Raw genomic sequence first — 22938 nt, 5'->3', positions numbered from 1 at the left:
TTTCATTTAAGGTGCTCCAAAGCTTTTTACTTTCATTCTTTATGTAATTTATCTTTGTTTCATAGTGTAGTTTCTTCTTCTTTTTATTCAGTTTAGTCACATGATTTCTCAATTTGCAGTACATTTGCCAATCGGTTGTACAGCCAGAACTATTTGCCATCTCTTTTGCCTCATCCCTCTCAACCTTACTTTTCAATTCCTCATAAATCCACAGGGATTTAACAGTTTTTACAGTCATTTTCTTAATGGGTGCATGCTTATTAGTAACTGGGATAAGGAATTTCATAAATGTGTCAAGTGCAGCGTCTGGTTTCTCGTCATTACACACCACAGACCAACAAATATTCTTCACATGAACAACATAGGAATCACTACAGAATTTTTATATGACCTCTTATACACAATATTAGGCCCAGCCTTTGGAACATTGGTTTTCCTAGATATGGCTACTATATTATGATCACTACATCCGATGGATTTGCATACTGCTTTCTAACAAATTTCTGCAGCATTAGTAAAGATTTGATCAATACTGTGATTAGGGCATGGGAATATAAGAGCATCTGCTAGGCTAAATGAACAAACTAGGCATGCATAGCTCACCGCGTGATCCTCAAACCAAAGACTGGCCAAACTTGTGTTTCTAAAAGTGAGTCCAAAAGGCACTGTTGAATGAATATATAGCGTAATAAGGCATTTTTTGTTTTATGATTATTTAATTGTAAGCTATTTTTTTTTGTACATGTAATTTTATACAACATAATTGCAAAATATATAGGCATGTTGCTAACGTGCTGTTGTTGATGTGTTGTTGAAATGCCGAGCGCTCCTGCCAGCCTGTAACATGTCACAAATGCTTCACAATTGATTTCTTTAAATGGCAGGCTATAGCCTTGAAATAATAAAATAGCTTAAATAATTCATTTTCAGACTTTTTCTTTGCAACTTTGCCTAGGTCAGCATCCAGGAGTCGCCTCTTCACTGTTGACGTTGAGACTGGTGTTTTGCGGGTACTATTTAATGAAGCTGCCAGTTGAGGACCTGTGAGGCGTCTGTTTCTCAAACTGGACACTCTAATGTATTTGTCCTCTTGCTCAGTTGTGCACCGGGGCCTCCCACTCCTCTTTCTATTCTGGTTAGAGACAGTTTGTGCTGTTCTGTGAAGGAAGTAGTACACAGCGTTGTACGAGATCTTCAGTTTCTTGGCAATTTCTCACATGGAATAGTCTTCATTTCTCAGAACAAGAATAGACTGATGAGTTTCAGAAGAAAGTTATTTGTTTCTGGCCTTTTTGTTCCTGTAATCGAACCCACAATTGATGATGCTCCAGATACTCAACTAGTCTCAAGAAGGCCAGTTTTATTGCTTCTTTAAATCAGCACAACAGTTTTCAGCTGTGCTAACACAATTGCAAAAGGGTTTTCTAATGATCAATTAGCCTTTTAAAATGATAAACCTGGATTAGCAAACACAACGTGCCATTGGAACACAGGACTGATGGTTGCTGATAATCGGCCTCTGTACGCCTATGTAGATATTCCATTAAATATCAGCCGTTTCCAGCTACAATAGCCATTTACCATCCAGGTCCATTTTTTTTTAAGCTAACAAGGGGTAGGCCTATGCTTTTAGCATTACAAATAAAATAAAAGCCACAATACCCTCACATACCCCCTCAATTCGAGCCCTGGTTTTAACTTAACACACCAAGCTCTTCACTGACACTTAGATATTTAAGGAGTGCATGGTGACTGAAGGAATTGGCTGACAAAATCTATGGATAGTAGACTATAATTTCATCTGTCAAACAGGTAGGCCTACCTCTTATTTCATGAATAGGAAGACATGGGCTCAAACACAAAGCCCTCTTGTTGTTAGTAGTCTAAAGTAAAATTAAAATGAAGACTGTTTAAATGAATTAGGCCTTCTCGAATTAGCCTACTTTTAGCACCAATGCGCTGTCCATCTCCACGGCTGTCGCTTCATAGTAATGTAAGTTTTGTAAATTACTCGAATATGGCTTATTGTGAGGTCAATAACACTGATACATAGCTTCATTACGGGCAACGAAACATATTGTTTTTATTCAAATCAATTCTACCAGTAGCAAGCTGTCACGCCCTGACCTAGAGAACTCTTGTTGGTTGGGTCAGGGTGTGAGTTCAGTTTGAGATCTATGTTATTGTATTTCTATGTTGGTTTCTAGTAGTTGTATTTCTATGTTTGGCCGGGTGTGATTCCCAATCAGAGGCAGCTGTCGCTCGTTGTCTCTGATTGAGGATCATACATAGGTAGCCTGGTTGCCTACCTTAGTTGTGGGATCTTGACTCGCGTTTGGCTTGTTGTGTTGTAGCCACTGTTTGAGCTTCACGTGTCGTTATTTTGTCAAGTGTTTATTCGTATTAATAAACATGTACGCATACCACGCTGCACCTTGGTCTGACCCATCTCTCAACGATCGTGACACAAGCTTACTGCCGGTCCTCTTTCTCATCTTTGTGCTCTCCCTCTCAAACTGAACAGGACATCAGTAGGCCTCGTCCGCAAGCACAGAATAGAGAGAGCATTTTTTGGACAGGGGGAGGTTAGGCATATTTTCTCAAAGTGTGCCCTTTAGGAAAACCAATTAAACAGATTGAGCGCTTGTTATTTTTGTGTTCTCTTGTAGCAATGATAAACGGCGATGGCTTTGTTAAGCCTTGGGGGGACCATTAATTTACAAAGGATCACAGTTAAATACTTCAAAAATAGATTGCATTTATTTCAAATTGTACAACCATTATTCAACTGAAGAGTAGAGATTTAAGTTAACATGATCAAAGAAATTATACACATTATGACAATCTTAGAATATTGACTATCAAGACATCTTGAAATAAGGCAACAGTAAACATGTCATCCCCCACGAATGATGCAGCGCTTCCCTTGGGCCAATCAGTGTAGTTTTGTAAATGACGGAGCTCTATGGCAAGACGCATCATTCACCGAAGTTTCGTTAAAATCGGGACAGTGGTGTCTGAGATATCGCTTGTGACTAACATACGAACGAACATACTAATGTATTAACGGACGGAGACAGATCCACAGTCCCCTCCCGATTTCATTGTGGGGGACAATGACCAGCATACACACAAGGAGTGTTTGGAAGACAAAGGCAATGACAAGGCAACACTTGTACGTGCAGGAGATGAGACAGACAATATTCTACAGTAGCACTTACTTACATGTGCATTATAATTTTTTATACCAATTTGCAAAGAGCAGATTTGACCCATAGAAATACACTCAATAGAGTCATTCCTATGAATACTTTCAATTAACCAACCACATTAGCCTGGACTTGCATCTAGTCACATGACTGTGCAGATTTGGGACTTCCATTTCTTTAACAGGGGTATGGTCTCTTCATTATCTGACACACCAGTGGGTGGAACTTCGGAGCTCTCGGACAATGGAGTCTCACTAAAACACATGATACGTGTTCAGTCAGTATCAAACCAAAGCTGATTACTGGAAATAACTCAGTCAACATTACGTACCTGTTAGTCTGTGTTGTCCTCGGTTTAATGCTCTCATATAAATGCTCACCTACAGAAGGATTAAAACAAACAGTCTAAATAGGTTGAACAAAGCTTTTGATAACATAGCCATTACTTTCTTGTAACAATAATATTATGTGCAGAATGTGGATTTAAAAAAATTATAGCTTTATTTTAACAGGCTAGAGTGGTCCTCTGTCCAAATAAGGACTACTTAGCCCACAGACTACTTATAGCTAGTAGCTAGCTACTTCCCCAATGGGAGATTTGTGCAAAAGTTCATGTTGTGCACCTGTTTCTCAGGTTAAGATTGAGGGGGAGTGGTTCTTACGCTGCTGGGTGAGTCCAGGGTGGTCTGATGGGGTCTGGTAATGAGGATCGGGCTGCTCATATGTATTATTCAGGTTCCTGGAGGTGAGAGGAAGAGTCACGCTCAAACATCTTCATCTCAAAAATAACTTTTCAAGAATAATTAAAATGACAAGCAGCAGTGTAACATTGGCCACACACACAGCAATGCCAAGTTAAAGGCATCTTAGATATATGGTTACTCGGGGAACGGGAGAATAACAAACAGTGCAGCTATGCAGAAATGAGTGTGTGTGTGTGTTTACAGGAGGATGGTAATGAATCATCAGTGGAGGCCAAGGTCATCCCCACGCACATGAATTACGTATGAGGTTTTGTTTTCTCTGCTGGTGCTCTTATGATACATCTGTGGCTGTCTGATGACTCTCCATTTTCCCATTATTCTAGTCTTCTCTGCAGAGCAGACACTCCCAGAGCTCATCTTCTTCAGTGTAATTTAAGAAAACCCAACAGGTCTTTATACCTTAACGACATTCTGCAAAAATAAACAATTTAAGAGGCCGGCGTCTGGTGGCACGAAATGAAAAAGTGTTTGATTTTTCCAGTGTGCTAATAAAGAATCAAAGTCAATCACAACAAGTAAAATTACCCTGGGTTTATTTATGGGTTGTCTGGATGGGTGTTATTGGGCGTATGCACATGTGTGTATAATGGTGCATCTATGTATGTGTGCCAATGTGTACAGTAAATTAGTGATAATGTGCATTGTGTGCACATGTATGATGATGTTTACAGTGTGTGTGTGTGTTAAATGCCTTGCCTGTTTGCCCCTGGCAGCACAGTCAGATAGCCCGGCTGCTCAGTGAGAGATCCTGTCACCGGTGACTGGGAGTCACCTGCTTCTCCCATGGTCACTGTGTGTGCCTGTTCTCCATCTGGCCCCAGGGCTTCCTCCTCCTTCCCTTGCTCTTCGGTAGACACCTCTGTAGAGCCAGCTCCACTCACTAGGGAACAACAGCCCAGTCAGTACACTGGAGATTAAACTGTATAAACGCATGAGTACACTAACAAGTTCTACAAGAGAGTTGAAAGTGGCTTGAAATTGAAACATTTTTCACAGTCAACATTTAAGCTGAAGGTCCTCACCTTGGGGCTCGTTCTTTGCCCTATGGCCATTCAGAACAGCTTTTCTATTTTGAGTATGTAGACGAGGGCCGAGACCTCTCTATGCAGAGTGTAGTGATGGTTTCCACACAAGCACGCACATCACACGCACACACACACACACACACTTCATTATAGTTCCCACCAACAGACCAGAAGATGGTTGATATATTATCTGGTTATAGTGTTGATATATTAACTAGATACTGGATGATAGATAAAGAAATCAGTTTGTTTTCCTGCAACTGAGTATGACGGTCAGGAGTGTGGTGTCCAGACAGTACCTACCTGGGGTTTTCCAGGGATGGTCAGTGACAGCCTGTGTTGCAGGGCCTCACTCAGCTTGTTGACCAGACGCTCCTGGACCGAGCTGGACGAGTCCTGGAAATGAAGACAGCGGTTATCCAACGTTATACGGTCTGATAAGATCTGAGTAACTATATATAATTGGAAAAGTATATTCTATTGGGGATCGATTGTATGGGTTGGTGTATTTGTAGTAGTGATCCCTTTACCTTGCACTTTGACAGTAAACCCAGAGCTTGTTTGTAGTAGAGGGTGGCTCTCTCCAGGTCTCTCAACTTAAAACGAGCTTCCCCTAAACCCTCACAAGCCTGCCATTGGCCCTTATAGTCATCTAGATATATAGAGAGAGCGAGAGAGAAAAGGAGGAAGAAGAAAGATAAATATAAAGAGATATTGAGAAAGTTGAGTAAACAAGGTAGAGAGAGAGAGAGAGAGAGACAGAGAGAGAGAGAGAGACAGAGAGAGAATGAGGGTGAGACTTAAAGTGTCAAAAGGGGTCAATGGATGTAAAGAGTCATTAATAGTCTGTTTAAACATTTATAACACACTTCAACATATAATATAATATAATAGATATATAATAGAATAAAGTTGGACTTGATTTTGTACCAGTGTCTTTGAAGGCCTGCAGGGCGTGGAGGTAGTTCTCTGCTGCCTCCTCATGCTCCCCCAGCTGACTGAGGGCAAAGGCCAAGTTACTGAAGCAGCGGCCCTGAGCACGACGACTGCCCAAAGACCCTGACACAGAGACACAGCATGAGGGGGAGAGAGAAGGGGGAGGGGTATCAGAGAGAGATACAGAGTGAGAGAGAAACAGAGATTAAAGAGGGAGAGTGGTTAATATAGGGAACAAGAGAATCTTTACAGCGTCATCACTTTTTTACTCACTTAAAAAAAGCATAAGTAGCTATAATGTCATGCTCACATCCCCAACAGCATGTTGGCTGACCCAAAAAAGATCTTATAACCGTTACATGCACATACGCGCAAGACATACCAGTGTGTGAGTCACTCAGTGGTGCTGTGGTAAGCATTCTGTAAGTCCCCATGGGATTGCCTCAGTGGAGTTTCAGCCACACACACACTTCTCTCTTTTGCTAATGTGAGAGCTGCTCACAGAGACAGATTAGAGGCACGGAGAGCACTGGACACACAGACACACCCAGATACTGTAAAGGATTAATCAGGGTATAATGAAATGTGTGAGGAATGGTCTACCCCTCTGCCTAAACAATTACTCCTACACACCTCAGGTGACATGTTCCTCACACACACATTATTCTCTGTGGCTCAGTTGGTAGAGGGCTTGCAACACCAGGGTTGTGGGTTCGATTCTTGCTGGCACCACTCATACGAAAAAAGATATGCACGCAGAGTGCTTTGGAGAAAAGCGCATGCTAAATGGCATATCATTATTACATACAGAAAAGAACAGCACTGAACTGTGCAGAAAATATAGTATAACTATAATTTATGTAATAAGCTCACCATGCAGGCTGGCTGCCTGGCGGTGGTAGTCCAGGGCCTGCCGGTACTGGCTCAGTGTGTTGTGAACGGCTCCCAAGTTCTGTAGGACCACGGCCAGCCTGCTGGGCTTGGTGCTGGCCAGGGGCAGGGCCCGCTCATAGCACCCGGCTGCCTCCTGGAACAACTTCAGCTGGGAGAAACTCAAGCCCAGGTCGTTGTACACCTTACCTGAAAGACGGCGGGAAAAGGTCCCAAAACTGTGATCAAATTGTTGACTGACAATGTTGTTACTCTTTAGTTTTTTCCTCAATTCAGTTACCCTGACAGTTTACCTACCGAGCATCTCTGGGTCTTTGATGTTGTCGCTCAGCTCGAGGCAATCAGTGAGCACGGTGATGATATCATCCATGGTGAAGTCATCTGACTGGAGCATGTGACTTCCTGCCTCTTTGAAGGCCGTGGCGGCTGAGTCCAGCTTGCCTGCCCCCCTGTAGCTCTCCCCAGCCCTCTGGAAGCTCTGAGCTGCCTGGGTCCAGTCCTGAAAACACACAGCTTGAATCAGAACCAGCTCTACGTAGGACAGTCAGTGAGCTGTCAGTATATAGATCTGGCTGCTATACATCTCAAATGAGTCAGTCAGACATTGCAGAATCTCTTACAAATGATTATGAATTAGGGATGTGCATCTTTCCTTTTCAAGACGATTCAATATGCATCTAGATACATGGGCTTCGATACAGGAACAATTTGTTTTAGTTTGAAACGATTCGGTGCGATTTGGTTTGATTAGAGGAACGAATCGAAGCGATTCGGTTCGATGCGATGCACTAACATTTGTTGCGTAAACACATTCATTTTCCATTTTAAATTAAAATCTGCTGCTGATGGAGCTTATGAGCTGGGCCTCTCTCAGCTGTAGCTGTCTGAGCTGACTTCTGTGTGTGTGCACGTACGTGTGTGTAAATGATGTATATGTCTATATTGTATTTAGGCACCTGAGCTGAGCCATAAGGGAAACTCGGCATCTACCACCCCACTTTCAGTTGGGGCGGGGTTGAGCTGAAATCACCATCACCCACTAATTAATTTGTCATTTTTGCAGATTAAAAGTGTTGGAGATAGTAATGTATCAATATTCTGGGCCAATTGTGCACCGCCCTATGGGACTCCCGATCACGGCAGGTTGTGATACAGCCCAGGATTGAACCCGGGTCTGTAGTGAAGCCACTCGGGAGGCCTCAGCACAATCTTAATGTGCATGAAGGCAAAACTCCTGGTGTTAAGTTTTGGAATGGCTTAAGGGGATGAAGATAAGTACAGTTTACTGTTCCCCTATAATGGTTAGGGGTTGAGATTTTTGGGGAGGGCAATCTGATCCTTGAGCTGAACCATAAACAACATACACCTGGAGCTGACTGACCTGTAGGAGCAGGTGACAGTGGGACATTTTCATGCAGGTGTCCCCCTCACTGGCCCCGTCCCCCTGGGAGCGGTACAGCTGGGCTGCCTGGAGGTAGTGACCAGCCGCCCGGCTGTGGTTCCCCAGGGTCTCATGGGCTACAGCCAGGTTGAACTGGAGGTCTGCTACCCGCTCGCCCCTCTCTCCTGGCTGGGCACGCTTCAGGAAGTCCAGCCCCTTCTGGGCTTTACCCGCCTCCACGTAGGCAGCTCCCAAGTTAAAGGCACATGCCCGCTGGACCCTGGTCTCCTTTAGCTGTGGGTGATAGAGTATGGTCAGAGAGGCAACTTAAACATTATAAAAGCTAACATAAGTACCAGTAAACATTATGCAGCATATTTGACTTTCTTCCATACAGTATGTCTAAATGTTGTGGTTGTCAGATGTATGTCGTTGTGAAAACCAATTACCATTTGGTGGACAATAAAGATTGTGTAAACACTGTAATCCATTTGGACTTGGAACCAGACAAGCTTTTGTTGCCTGGACATTTTCCAAAAAAGAAAATCATGTGCCCAACTCTCCCTCTCACAGTTTTAGTAAGCCCTATATTATATGGGTACAAAATGTCTCAAAAGGGACAATGAGGAAGTAGCCTAAGTAATGTCACCTCTATGGAAGCTTTGAAGGCCTTTTTGAAGCAGCTGAGAGCTTCTTCACAGTCTCCTTGCTTTAGGGCAATGTTGCCAGAGGCTGTGAGCTCATCAATGTCCACCTGGACCTTCAGGACATCAGCCTCTTTGTCGTTGCTCTTTACATCCCCGTCACTCTTCTTCTTCTTCTTCTTCTTCCTGTCCTCATGTGAAGGGTAGCTATCAGATGCCATGTTGGGTTCGCCAGGTGGTGGCTACAGGATAGCATTATGAAGAGACTGATGGAAAGAGAGAGAAATAATTATGAAGGTCAGATTATAGTCACACTCACTCTGGTCATGAGACACTGACAGTACTGCCCTCCTTTGGTGACAGTGAGTACTAGCTATGTGGCTAATAACATGAGGACTCTTCTTCAAATAAATGTTTAATCAAGTCTATTATGTGACACCTCCTGCTCACTGAAATACATTTATATTAGGCATATATAGCCAGTATTCTCGTATTCAAATAAACATTTTTGAGAAGTAGCATGGACAGATGTTTATCTTGTTTGCTAGCTAACTTAGCTACTTTCATCTCAACTGATGTGCTGCAAAGTTGAAACCACATGACTAGCTAATGCGTTACTAGCTTCTCGAGTCTTGGTAACATGGCTGACGTAGCAAACTTAGCTAGCTATTTCACTCACATTTTCTAGATGAACATCCATCCAAGACAGAGCCGTTTAAATTAGTTGGTTAGGTCGACAAATACATCGGTAAAGTATCCGTACAGCCTTAACACCTAGTTAGTCTATATCGCTGGCTTTTCTTGTTAGCTAGTTAACGTTACCGAGTTACTGCTTTGTAGAGCCACGGATAGCTATGAAGTAGCAGGTCTGTTGCTATGGCAATATTAAATAGGAAGTGAGAAGTGTTGGCCATAGAAATGATTTTAGGCACAATTAACAAGGAGACTGAAGCAGCAACTTAAATATATTATTGCTATCTATGACTATTTACAAAATGTTTACATTTTTATTTATTTTTATTTTTACAAGTACCAAGTAAACATGTCCCAGAAAGTTATTTATGGTTATCACGTGTGTTCGAACGTTTCTAAAATACAAATCATGTACCACAATGCAAAGCGACCACCTGTATTGGCCAATCAGAACAGCTTCTGATTAGCCAATGAGAGGACGGCGGGATATTCAAAGTTCAAACTTTACGGAAATGTAAACAGAAAAATGTGTCTGCACTACAGTTGAGTCGAGTCAGTAAGAGAGGAGGAAGGATTGTGTAAAACATTTTTTTTTTTAGAATGTGGAAACAGGATCAACAATTTAATTGAAACACTAACCACATGCGAAAATCATATCGATAACTTGACACCAAAAAATATAACTAGCGTTTTTAGACTACTTGCCAGTAATCTCGTCGGCGAAAAAGTCAAGAAAATGGGAGATTCGGGCACACAAACGCGTTCAGGCTGTAAGTTAAGCGACCGTGGCTTGTAACCTAATTAACCAAAGTTTGTTAGACAGTAAACTGGTTGTTTTGCCTGTTTTAGGTGGGTTGCTAACTATAGCTAGCAGGTAACGTTAGCGAATGAGCTAACCTTAACGTTAAAGGCTTACTGTAACGTTATAGCTAGCTAACTCGCTTGCAAGGCTCCTTATATAGCTAACGTTAGCTAACTTGTCAAGGTTAACTTGGGTCAAGTTCATGTCAACTCAGGTATTTAGCTAGGTTAGCTAACTAGATGGTGCTTTGTATAAAGTGATTTGATTGTTTGACATTTTTTACAGATGAGCGGTTGACAGCTGAGGAGATGGATGAACAACGCATCCAGAATGTTGCCTATCAATACCTGTGCCGTTTGGAAGAGGCTAAAAGGTATGTTCAGTTTAAACTTTCTTCTCAGTTGGTTTCGGGCAATAACTGACTTTTACTTCAGACTATCAGTATCACTTCACCCTATCATGGATAGCTAACTTGCTTTTGAAGTGAATTGGCCAACTCTCTGTCCACAGGAAACTGGAAAAGCAACTATCTCTGTCAATAAGTCTGATTGCTCATTATGTTTCAACACATCACATGCAAATTCTTGCATTGATATTCGCTAGTATATTAATATTAGACTTACTTTCTCTCTTGACAGGTGGATGGAAGCTTGTCTCCATGAGGAGCTTCCTGCCCCGACTGAGCTGGAGGAGGGCCTGAGGAACGGGGTGCTGCTGGCCAAGCTAGGCCACTGTTTCGCCCCCAAGATAGTCCCCCTCAAAAAGATCTATGACCTGGACCAGGAACGCTTTAAGGTCTGATCTACTGTTCACCGCCCAATGGTTTTACAGAAATGCCTCTGTCAGTAAGAAAGACTGAGTTTCCTGCTGAGTAACTTTCTTTTTGACAGTTTGTCCTTTCTTTTTCTCTGAAAAATAGCACTCTGCCCCTTGTTTCCCTTCTGGATCCTTTAGAACTACCTATTTTTACTAGTACCTGCTTTTCTGCTATAATATAGTATTTTCACGTGACTGAAAACCAACTCCTTTAGAGCTGAGATTTGAATTTGTGCTGAGCAAGCATAATACTCTATTTCCAATGCATTTAATAGTGTAGCTGAATATCAAAGATGTGTCATGATGCAGATTAATCCAACGGATCATATGTTTCTGCCTCAGGGTATGGGATTGCAGTTCCGCCACACAGACAACATCAACCATTGGCGCAATGCGATGGCAGAGATCGGACTACCAACGGTAAATTAAAGGGAGAAATAAACTCTTTATTAGGCCTCTCCTCACGTATAACAATAGCAATCTTGTTTACTGTTATGCCTGAACTGCACCTAACCCATCCTTGTTGTTTCAGATGTTCCACCCAGAGACGACTGACATCTATGATAAGAAGAACATGCCCAGGACTGTGTACTGCATCCATGCTCTCAGCCTCTACCTTTTCCGACTAGGTTTGGCCCCTCAGATCCATGACCTCTGTGGCAAGGTCAAATTTACAGGTAAAGAGTCCCAGTAGGCCCTTACTATTCAATCACAACTGGTAACTGGGTTAAAGGGAAAATACCATATTAATGTTCCTCTGTCATTCCTGTGTTTTTGGGGTAATATTTATTCTCCAGAGGAGGAGATTAACAACATGAAACGGGAGCTGGACAAATATGGCATCCAGATGCCAGCCTTTAGCAAGATTGGGGGAATCTTAGCCAATGAGATAACAGTGGATGAGGCTGCTGGTAAGTAGATGCACAGATATTTTACTTTGTTGTTTTCAGATATAGAAAATACACCATATTTCAAGTTAAAATATGAATTCACACTGGCCCAAAATGTGTTTGTTTTAGACAAGGGGTTGTCTGTTGGCGCATTGGTACTCTCCACTTAAACTGATATGGATGAGATTCCAAAATTGAAACGCCTATAGACGCATCAGATACTATTGAAGTTCCTTGGTCATCGACTGTCATTTAAGAGTCAATGTTGTCACCGTCCTTGAATAGTTTACCAAAATGTTGCCTCCATCTCCCTTCTCTCTCCCTCCAGTCCACGCTGCAGTTATAGCTATCAACGAGGCGGTGGAGAGGGGGCACGTGGAGGTCACTGCCCAGGCCCTGCGGAACCCCAGCGCTATGCTCACCAACCTGCAGGAGCACCTGATGCCAGTCTACCAGGAGATGCTGCGCCAGGCACGGGCACAGAAGGCGGCTCTCGCCTACACCAAGGTGACTAACTGACTGAATTAATATGATCATTAAAAAATGCATTTATAGCCGTATCCCTGGTACAGAGTTTCTGTTGGTGTCAGGATAGTAATCATGTGTACTGAATTTCTAGCGTAACGGTTCAGAGGAGAAGGATATCTATGAGGAATACCTGACCCAAAGTGAGATTCAAGAGAACATTGACAAAGTGAATGGTGAGTAGGACTTAACCATCAAACAGATAAATAAGAAGATAAATAACAATCGGAACTAAACCGAGTATTTTGTCACTGTGTTTGCAGTGCGTGCAGCCATAGAGCAGGTGGACGAGGCCCTGGATTGTGGGGACTCTATGGCCCTCCTGGAAGCCCTCCAGGTCCCCTGTCTGGCCCTGAGGGGCCTCCAAAGAGACCACGGGCCCTGGTACCTGGAGCAGCTGGCCACTGACCGTGAACAGAAGGCCCTGGTGAGAAACTGCACATTCACACGTGCACACACACACAAACATTGTGACCCCTGACCTTTGCTCTCTGACCTGTGGCAGGACATGGGCTGTGTGGACCCTCTGGAGCGAGATGAGCTGCAGGAGGGTGTGTGTGTGGCTAACGAGGAGGCCCAGCGCAACCAGACAAGTCAGTACAAACTCAACTAAATACTGTATCGTAGTCAGTTCTTATCACAAGGGGCATGCACTATATCAATTCCAGTGACTTTTGAGTTGCTGCGTGTGTGCCCTGTCCTTTGCACTCACAATGTTCCATTGTAGATCCATCCAAATAAAATGTGCATGTGTTTTATACAGTGCAGAAAGCTGTGAGGTCCATCAATGAGGCCCTGCGTCTTGGGGAGCCCAGGCAGACTGTTCGTGCCCTCATGGATCCTGATGCCCACCTCCCAGACGTCTACCCCTTTGCATCAGCGCTCTACCAGAGTGAACTGGCCCCACTGCAGCGGCAGAGCCCTCAGGTAGGTTAGGCTACAGTTCCCCACCTGGCCCTTCAAGCTACCATGGTCACCTAATCATCTCCACCATCCCATCTCAACTCAACTCATTTTCTCTGAACTCCATGCAATGCTGTCTTGGCTGTAAAAAAGACTGTGTGTCCATTAACATTTTTGTAAAATAAAGGTACAAAAATGAAAAGTAATATAAACAATATAGGGGGAAATTACCAGGTTACCGAAATGGAATCACTTTGTATGTAAACTAACTGTAGTGAATGTGGTCCTTGGTGCCTGCAGGGGGAGCTGCAGCAGGAGGAGCTGTTTGTAGCAGTGGAGATGCTCTCGGCAGTGGCTCTCATCAACCAGGCGGTGGAGGCCAAAGATGTGGGGGCCTTCTGTGCCACGCTGGTCAGCCCTGCAGCCGGCCTGGCCGATATTGATGACAGCCTAGTCCAGAGGTGGGTTTCCAGTACTACTCTCCTGACAATTCTCAGTTGTCTCCATGTAGCCTAGTTGCAGATCTGTATACTTTAACCAACTCCTTTGTTATTTGCCTCAGGTACTTTGAGGAGCTGGGTGATCAGAGGAGGAAGGCTGGGAGAGTTCTGCTGACATGGAACGAGCTCCAGAGAGGACTTAACTCTGTAAACGCAGCAGCACAGGAAGAACATGACCGTACGTTTGGAGAACTGAACACCAACTCCCAGAAACACTCTGGGTTTAGGTCCATTGACAGAAATATTTTGTCGGATGCTATTTGACTCTAAAACCAGAGGAACACCTTGTATTTGACTGGATCTGCTTCCTGTTTGTCCACAGAGATCCTCACCATCGGGTTGATTAACCAGGCTCTGTGCCGAGGCGACCCTCAGAAGACTCTGGCTGCACTGCTGCTGCCCTCTAGTGGCCTTGAGGAGGTGGCGACACTCAATGCCTGCCGCTATCACGACGTACTTACCAGAGCCCGGAAGCAGAAGGCTGAGGTATGTCAGCCATGAAGACATAATAGTTTAAAACAGGGAATATAAACAAGATTTTGTCGTTCATTATTCAATGCTGTGTTCAATGCTGTGCCCTGTCCTATCACAGGTGAGCTGTGACCCAGGAGCTGAGTTGTGGTTGGCTGACATTCAGGAAGGAGTGAGAAGAGCCAATCACGACACTCAAAGAGCCCTGAAGAGTGAGTTGGCATAATACCCTCCACATCATGTTTTTTTTTTAAGCCATATTGAAATTCTATACGGAATGTATAACTTTATCTTAACGTTGTGTGTGGGTGTGTTTCCCTGGCCAGTGTCCCTGGGCTTGGCGGCCGTGAACCAGGCAGTGAAGGAGGGCAAGGCGTCCCAGACGCTGCGAGTCCTGCGTTTGCCAGAGGTGGCGCTACGGAGCGTTGTGACAGAATGCGCTGGAGCGTACCAGGCTGAACTCACCGCCCTACTAGGAGCCAAATCTGTGGGAGGTCCGTACCCACTTCCGTGATTCACTTGCGTTCATTCTGGTGATGATCTATGCACTAGTAGCATATTAGCTGCCATAATTGGTCAGCATTAACCGTAGACTCAACGATGCACAAAGTAAACATCAATATCGGGTCGATTTCAGCAACAACTAAGAGCGTTGAAGCGTGAGGCTAAACTTCTCCACTGTTTTGGTCCCGTAGCCACCACATTGTAGCAGAGTGAAGCGCACCCGTGCTCATGCGCAGATACTATGTGACTATTGTATCGCGCTCGTCTCAATATCTGCGGTGTTGCTCCTGGCAGCATCATAAAACTGAGTCTACCTTTAAGCTTCTAGGTAGTGACAAGCCCTAATCTCTATCTGATGTACTGGGACTCAGGGGACAACCGGAGCCCATGGCTGAAGACCAAGACTGAGGACAGCCCCTACTACTTCCACCTGCACAAGCTGGAGGGCACCTGGGAGAGACCGCAGGGCTTCGTTCAGAGCACAGTGTTCCTGGCCCACAAAGAAATACAGGTCAAAATACAAAATTACCTGTAAATACAGTGCAAACGAGCTACAGTTTGTATTGATTAGTTAAGCCAACAGTTATGGCTGACTGTCTCTGTGGTCTGTCTCCCTCTACAGGCGGTGCTGAGCAGTGTGACTGCGGCCCACAGCCGGGAGGTGCATTGGAAAGCCAGCGAGGGCCTGGTGGTGCAGCTGCAGGCCAGGGCCCAGGGATTCCTCCTCAGACAGAGGCTGGGTGCCCGTCTGCACTTCCTCAACACCCAGCTACCAGCCGTCATCACCATCCAGGTCAGCTAGCTAAGGGTTAACGCATAGAACCACAGTGCAAAGACTAACTTTACATACCCAAATACATTTTCCAAACGGCACGGTGCTCAATGTGTGTTTTTGTTTCCAGTCCCACTGGAGGAGGTTCGTACAGCAGAGGGCCTACAGAAAGAGGCTACAGTATCTCTACCAGAACTGGAGGGCTGTGGTCACGGTAAGGTCGACCAAATAAGCTCTTTGTAAATTAGATGACAAACCCTGTGTTATCCTGTGTTGAAGTTGACATCTGTTGTTCTTACTGTTTCTCACGTGGGTGTGTGTTTTAGCTCCAGGCCAGTGTGAAGATGTGGATTGCTCGGAGGAAATACCTTTCTCGTCGGCGCTTCTTCAGACGTCACGTGAGTGCAACCAACCCATCACCCCTGTACACAAACCCTCATCTCTAATTTTGAACCATTTTGTTGGGGGGAAATTGCTGCTTGTAGCCTGACCTTTGTCCTTCTACAGGTGGGCGCCATTATAAAGATCCAGGCATTCTTCCGAGCCAACAAGGCCCGTGAGGAATACAGAATGCTTGGTAGGTGGCCACAGCTCCACTCACAAGTCTGTGCCTGGTTTCCCACACTCTTTTTATTTTTTACAATGATCATAACTAAAGTCCAATGTAAATACCAAGTCTATTGCATAAGACCAGCCTCACTTGCATTGACATCCCCCGTGTCAACACCTTGATCTTTCTCTTCCAGTCCACTCCGCTACCCCGCCGCTGTCGGTAGTGAGGAAGTTTGCCCACCTGCTGGAGATGGGTGACAACGACATCCGCCAGGAGGGGGAGCTGCTGCGTATGAGGGAGGAGGTGGTGAGGACCATTCGCTCCAACCGCCAGCTAGAGACTGACCTGGACCTAATGGACCTCAAGATAGGACTGCTGGTCCGCAACCGTGTCACACTGCAGGTCGGAGCCTAGTTCATTCTGTTATTACTACACTTGTTTCATCAATTCTATTTATTTTTGTTTTGGAATGGGCCTAGAAGTGTCCATAGTCCATCACACTTCTCATCCATTTATTTGATTAACTAACGTGACTACAGGAGGTAGTTTCCCACTGCAAGAAGCTGACCAAGAAGAACAAGGAGCAGCTGTCGGACATGATGGCTCTGGACAAGAGCAAGGGCCTCAAGGCCCTGAGCAAAGACAAGAGGGAGAAACTGGAGGCTTACCAGCACCTCTTCTATCTGCTACAGGTGAGCTGAAGGAAACAACATTTTTTGAATAGGTATTATTGATACAGGGTCAGATATTTTATCTGCCCCCTCATATGTGGCCTGTGCTGAGTTTTCTACAATTGCTTGTTTAATTTTAGTGTATGTGTTCTCAAGACTCAGCCTCTGTACCTGGCCCAGCTGATCTTCCTGATGCCCCAGAATAAAAGCACTCTCTTCATGGAGACGGTCATCTTCACCCTGTTCAACTACGGCTCCGACTGCAGGGAGGCCTACCTGCTGCTGCAGCTGTTCACCACTGCGCTGCGCCACGAGATCAAGTCAGTGTTCGCACACTATATACACACACACACACACACACACACAGGCTGCTCAGGGGGATCAAGTTGCATTGAACTCAACATCTCACTTTTTCTCTCTCTCTCTCCCTCCCTCTCTCAGGTGGAAGGTGGACCAGCCCCAGGAGGTGGTGACCGGGAACCCCACAGTCATTAAGATGTTGGTGAGTTTCTACCGCCATGCCCGCGGTCAGACTGCGTTGAAGGAGATCCTGGGGCCGGCCATTAGAGAGGTGCTGCAGGACCGCACCCTCAGCATCCGCACGGACCCCTGCGAGATCTACAAGAGCTGGGTCAACCAGACCGAGACCCAGACCGGCCACAAGAGGTCAGCACTGAGCCAGGAGCAAATGTAGTATCACAGCGGCACACACACATACTCCTATAGAGATCCCTCTACTAGAGTTGGCTTGACTAGACAGTTTTAGATTGGTCAGTATACAGCAAGAAATACATATACTATGCAGACTGGTTTACTTACTTTAGTTGAATGCACTGATTTGATTTGCTCATGACTGGGATTTAAAGATATGTACGCTCACACTCTCAGATTGGCTTCGAGGTCCATTGAGAACAGTATGTACATGCATACAGACACAGCAACATACTCTGTCTCCTCTCCCCACCCCCAGCTCCCTGCCCTATGAGGTGAGTGCAGAGCAGGCCCTGGCCCACCCCGAGGTACAGCGTCGCCTGGACATCTCCATCGTCAACCTTAAGAACCTCACAGACCGCCTGCTCAACGCTATCACCAGCAACCTGCACAAATTACCGTAAGAGGCCCTCCATGTGCACTCTGCAGAGCTTCTTTTTCATTCTCAATGTAATTAGTTTGAATCACAGCAACCTAATCAAACAGCTGTTGGACATTCACGTCTTCTTCTCACCAGATTTGGCTACAAATTGATTTAGTTTGATTTGTTTCTCTGAGACTTTATTTTCTGTGATGGGAGTTCAACTCTCAGGTTTTCTCCTTCCTCCCACTGTTTCAGATATGGGATGCGCTACACAGCCAAGGTCCTGAGAGATTCTCTACATGAGAAGTTTCCTCAGGCCAGCGAGGACGAGCTTTACAAGGTATACTACTGACCAGACTCGATTTAATAAATCACTTAGATACGGTTAGATATGATCTGAACCATGCATGTGTGATGACGTGCTCTTGTTTGTGTTGTGGTCAGATTGTGGGGAACCTGGTGTTATGATGGTTGTATTGTGGGGAGCCTGGTGTTGTGGTCAGATTGTGGGGAGCCTGGTGTTATGATGGTTGTATTGTGGGGAGCCTGGTGTTATGATGGTTGTTGTGGTCAGATTGTGGGGAGCCTGGTGTTATGATGGTTGTGTTGTGGTCAGATTTTGGGGAGCCTGGTGTTATGATGGTTGTGTTGTGGTCAGATTGTGTGGAGCCTGGTGTTATGATGGTTGTGTTGTGGTCAGATTGTGGGGAGCCTGGTGTTATGATGGTTGTGTTGTGGTCAGATTGTGTGGAGCCTGGTGTTATGATGGTTGTGTTGTGGTCAGATTGTGTGGAGCCTGGTGTTATGATGGTTGTGTTGTGGTCAGATTGTGTGGAGCCTGGTGTTATGATGGTTGTGTTGTGGTCAGATTGTGGGGAGCCTGGTGTTATGATGGTTGTGTTGTGGTCAGATTGTGGGGAACCTGGTGTACTACCGCTACATGAACCCAGCCGTGGTGGCTCCGGATGGTTTTGACGTGGTAGAGTTCTCGGCCGGCTCCTCCCTGCTCCCTGAGCAGCGCCGCATCCTGGGTTCCATCGCACGCATCCTGCAGCATGCCGCCTCACACAAACACTTCCACGGCGACGGCGCTCACCTGCGCGCCCTCAACGACTACATTACCCTGACGCACTCCAAGTTCCGGTGAGTCATCCCGTCTTTTTAGCGCAACCTCCACCACCTTTTCAGAAGAGAGCTTTATTACTATAATTAGGCTATACATGCTAAATGGCTCTTAAGCATTATTCATATATCTTCCGCAGTAAGTTCCTGCGTGCTGCGTGTGACGTGCCGGAGCCAGAGGAGCGTTTTAACATTGATGAGTACTCTGAGATTGTCATCCTCAACAAGCCTGTCATCTACATCTCCATCAGTGAGCTCCTCAACACACATAAGGTCTGGATGCCACATAAGCTAAAGATGCATACTAACTTTTTGTTTTTAATGGGTTCAGGGGGAGGTGGGTTGGGAACAGACCTTTTCAGTTTAGTAGATCCTGTACACTAAAGTGTGTGTGTGTGTGTAGCTTCTGCTGGAGCATCAGGACTCCCTGTGTCCTGACCAGTCTGACCCGTTGCTGACTCTGCTGAGAGACCTGGGGAAGGTGCCCACTATCCATGCTCTGGTTGGTGAGGGGGCTGTAAGCCCCGCGGAGCCCCAGACAGAGCAGAACCTGGCCCAGTACAGTAAGATGGAGGTGTCCCTCACCCTCACCAGCAAGTTTGATGTGTTCAGGGGCTCTGACGATCACCCTGACGCCAGGGGGATTCTCCTCAGGTAGGGGCTTAAACCATTTAACATTTCAGTGTGGTAAGACTATCACACAATGAAAATGGCATGTCTAATGTGAAGTGTGTGTGCTTGTGTTTTGCAGTACCAAACAGTTGATCATCGACGTGATCCGAGCCCAGCCTGGAGACACACTGAGTGAGGTCCTCAGAGCCGCCTCCTCTCAGGATCAGGTATATTTCACAGCTCTTCACTGGGCTCCCACACACCCTCTTTCTCTCACTAATCCATCCATGGGGAGTTGGTAGTAGTTAACCCCCTAACCGCTGGTGTATTCCTCTCAGGAGGTGCAGCATGGGTGGATGATGCACCGCCGCGCCCAGAGGGACGCCCGCACCCCCGAGAAGATGAAGAGGAACCAGTCGATCGTTGCCGACGGCAACCTGTCTCTGGAGGAGAAGAAGCGGAAGATCCAGCGTAGCCTGAGGAGGCTGGAGAGCCTGGGGGTCCTGACCCCACCTGACTCTGAGACACAGATACTACAGCTCATAGCCAAGGTGGATGGAGACAGATATCATACCAAATCAACTACATCCATCTCGTCGCAATTGGTCGCCATTTTGTATTTGCAAAAAAAAATTAAACAAATGTTTTACCTTCTTTCCAAACCACCCCTCCCAGGACATCCGCCACCAGCGTCTGTACCGGCAGCGTCGTCAGGCTGAGCTGGTCAAGCTGAGACAGACCATGGGCAGCCTGCACTGCAAGAGCTCCTTCCACAGCGAACAGGTGGACTTCTACAGTCAGTACATCACCACCTGCCTGGATAACCTCACCGCCAAACACAGGTACACACAAACACATGTGGGAGTGTGACCACACTGCTTGAGGTTCAGTAGGAAAACTGCAACACACTGCTACTGTGCTGAGTTCTCTCTCTCTCTCTTCCTCAGTAAGGTGAGTGGAAAGAAGGCAGCAGAGAGCAAAGGGAAGAAGAGCAAGCAGCCCACTCTGACCTACACTGCTGCCCGTTTACATGAGAAAGGAGTCCTGTTGGAGATCGAGGACCTGCCAGTTACACAGTGAGTATACACACACTCAAGCATGAATGTGCACACACACACCACCCTACCAAATCACCATGTATGGTTACCTAGGTCCTCAAGAAATGACATGTATTTTATTATTTCTCCTCAGGTTTAAGAATGTGATCTTTGACATTGTGCCGGGTGAGGAGGGTGGCACGTTCCAGGTGAAGGCTCGCTTTTTGGGGGTGGACATGGAGAAGTTCCCCCTCAAATACCAGGTGAGTCTGGGTAGTAGGAGAATTAAACTAGAACAGACATTTCAATACAAACCTATGGTCTGTGTTTGTGTAATTGATGTATATCACAGTCTCACTGAAATCAGTGCTCTATATTGCATTTGCTGCAATTATAAATTATTTTGTGCTGCTATTTTGAAAAATCCTGGATTTCAGAACTGTCTATTCACACATCTGTGTTTGTAGGACCTGCTGCAGCTGCAGTATGAGGGAGTGGCGGTGATGAAGATGTTCGACAAGGCCAAAGTCAATGTCAACCTGCTCATCTTCCTCCTCAACAAGAAGTTCTTCAAGAAGTGAGGGGTTAGAGGATACTGCCAGACCACCTACCCCAAAACGGGGCCAAATGCTATTATTAACTCATACCTATACACATCTATTTTTGTACCAATGGATCGTTTTTGTTCATATCTGAGTAAATTGATCCAATCAGTTAATTTAGAAGGATGCTATTCAAACAGGAAATTCACAAAACATGGTCAGTAAGGATGAGGAGGGTTGCTCCTCTTAACAATAATGAATTTGCTCAAGTGTGTACAAATGTGTTTTTGCATAGCCCAACTCCCTCTGAGACACCTGCAGAGAGTTGGGGTCAGAGCCAGCCAGGGGCAGACATTATTAACGGCCTACCTGGAGCAATTAGCGTTAAGGTCTTGCCCAACGGCATTAGACAGATGTTTTACCTTGTCGGCTCTGGGATTTGATCCGGCGACCTTTCGGTTATACTGGCCCAACACCATTGTCTTACGTCAGATCGTGTCACTCCTACGCGACGCTCGTCCCTCAACCACAAATCAGTGCAGACAGCCGTCATGTTATCTGATGTGAGACAACGGGCCCAACACTCTAACCTTGAGGTTACCTGCTGCCCAACTATTTGCCTTGAGAGATGTTGCTCCTCATTTTACTTGTTGTGATGACAGCTGTATAGTATGCCTCAATTTGTATTAATCTCACCCTCCCAGATTTGTTTTATCTTTTATCTACTTTAAGATATTAGAGCAGCTTTACTTTAATAAGGGATTTTAATCAAAAGGGATGTGCATCCGTATTTACATACAATATTTGTTTATCTCTAGTGGTGCTATCTGTGTACGAACGGCTTCATCTTTTATCATTTATTTAATCCACTGATGTTATACGACGACTGTATCCTAATCTTATTTTCAGCCGGCTGATTTCACCACCTTTCTCCCTTTCAAAAACTCACTGAGCAACTTCTCATACATTTTTAAATAGAAACGCTACAGTTTGCCACATAGCAGCCTACACAATCCTCTAGTATTTTGTGCACTACTTGAAATGGGCACAGGACTGCTGCATTTGCTCCCGACTCCACATACATATGCTCTTAGGGGATTTGATGTTGTGCAGCTTAACGTTTCAAATGTCAATGTTTCATTGGCCTAGCAACAGGAACTGGTACTGTAACATGTGCCTTGGGACTTCCTGTGATCATGGCTTATTGTCTCCCTGATGTGTAGGTTACAGACAGGGCTGGCCACATTGTAAGGAATTTGTGTATTTGACCCTAAAGACTGATGAAACAGGGTATTGCAGTGAAGGTGACTTCATTAGCTAGGCTTCTGTCAGCTGGAGCCTTGTGGTCCAACCTTTGACCCCTAACCTAAGAGGCTTGACCTTTTCTTTAGTCTGGGCTTGAAACTTGGTTCAAACTTATGTACATATTTTCTGTCATTTATTTGTATTTTCATCTGTCATTCCGCTACCCTTATGTCAGTCTTCATTTGTTTTATTCTATCTCATTCTCTTTTCAACACTAATATGTTCAGGCCAGTCACAATTTCCACCATTTGGTTGCTAATTTGATGTGGACCAACATGACAATACAACTCTCCTT

At 45.2% G+C, this 22938-nt stretch overlaps 2 protein-coding genes across 2 annotated transcripts; one reads left to right on the top strand and one right to left on the bottom strand.

Moving 5' to 3' along the window:
- Positions 1-2743: 2743 nt before the first annotated feature.
- On the bottom strand, positions 2744-9071 carry LOC311139650 (uncharacterized protein; the record flags this gene model as incomplete). The annotated part of the gene is made up of 12 exons (XM_084174561.1): positions 2744-3463; positions 3541-3589; positions 3872-3948; positions 4670-4853; positions 4996-5074; positions 5302-5394; positions 5529-5650; positions 5929-6057; positions 6808-7014; positions 7123-7324; positions 8207-8500; positions 8856-9071. The coding sequence occupies 12 exons, from the start codon at positions 9069-9071 to the stop codon at positions 3352-3354; spliced, it is 1764 nt and encodes a 587-aa protein (XP_084030687.1). The 3' UTR covers positions 2744-3351.
- A 1208-nt stretch (positions 9072-10279) lies between these two features.
- Positions 10280-21377, top strand: LOC311139599 (ras GTPase-activating-like protein IQGAP3; the record flags this gene model as incomplete). The annotated part of the gene is made up of 36 exons (XM_084174508.1): positions 10280-10313; positions 10631-10718; positions 10984-11140; positions 11504-11581; positions 11694-11838; positions 11959-12072; positions 12380-12558; positions 12671-12752; positions 12840-13003; positions 13082-13169; positions 13340-13503; positions 13780-13940; positions 14042-14157; positions 14302-14465; positions 14572-14662; positions 14777-14944; positions 15326-15465; positions 15577-15747; positions 15857-15940; positions 16053-16124; positions 16234-16303; positions 16473-16681; positions 16819-16971; positions 17107-17270; positions 17392-17616; positions 17921-18061; positions 18281-18365; positions 18936-19168; positions 19288-19420; positions 19551-19801; positions 19899-19986; positions 20098-20310; positions 20435-20601; positions 20707-20835; positions 20951-21059; positions 21264-21377. The coding sequence occupies 36 exons, from the start codon at positions 10280-10282 to the stop codon at positions 21375-21377; spliced, it is 4944 nt and encodes a 1647-aa protein (XP_084030634.1).
- Positions 21378-22938: the final 1561 nt, after the last annotated feature.

Source organism: Coregonus lavaretus (assembly GCF_964263955.1).
Source record: "Coregonus lavaretus genome assembly, chromosome: 13".
In the NCBI taxonomy this organism is placed as follows: Eukaryota; Metazoa; Chordata; class Actinopteri; order Salmoniformes; family Salmonidae; genus Coregonus; species Coregonus lavaretus.
Note: the sequence above shows the minus strand (reverse complement) of the source record. Positions and strands in the feature narration are given on the sequence as shown.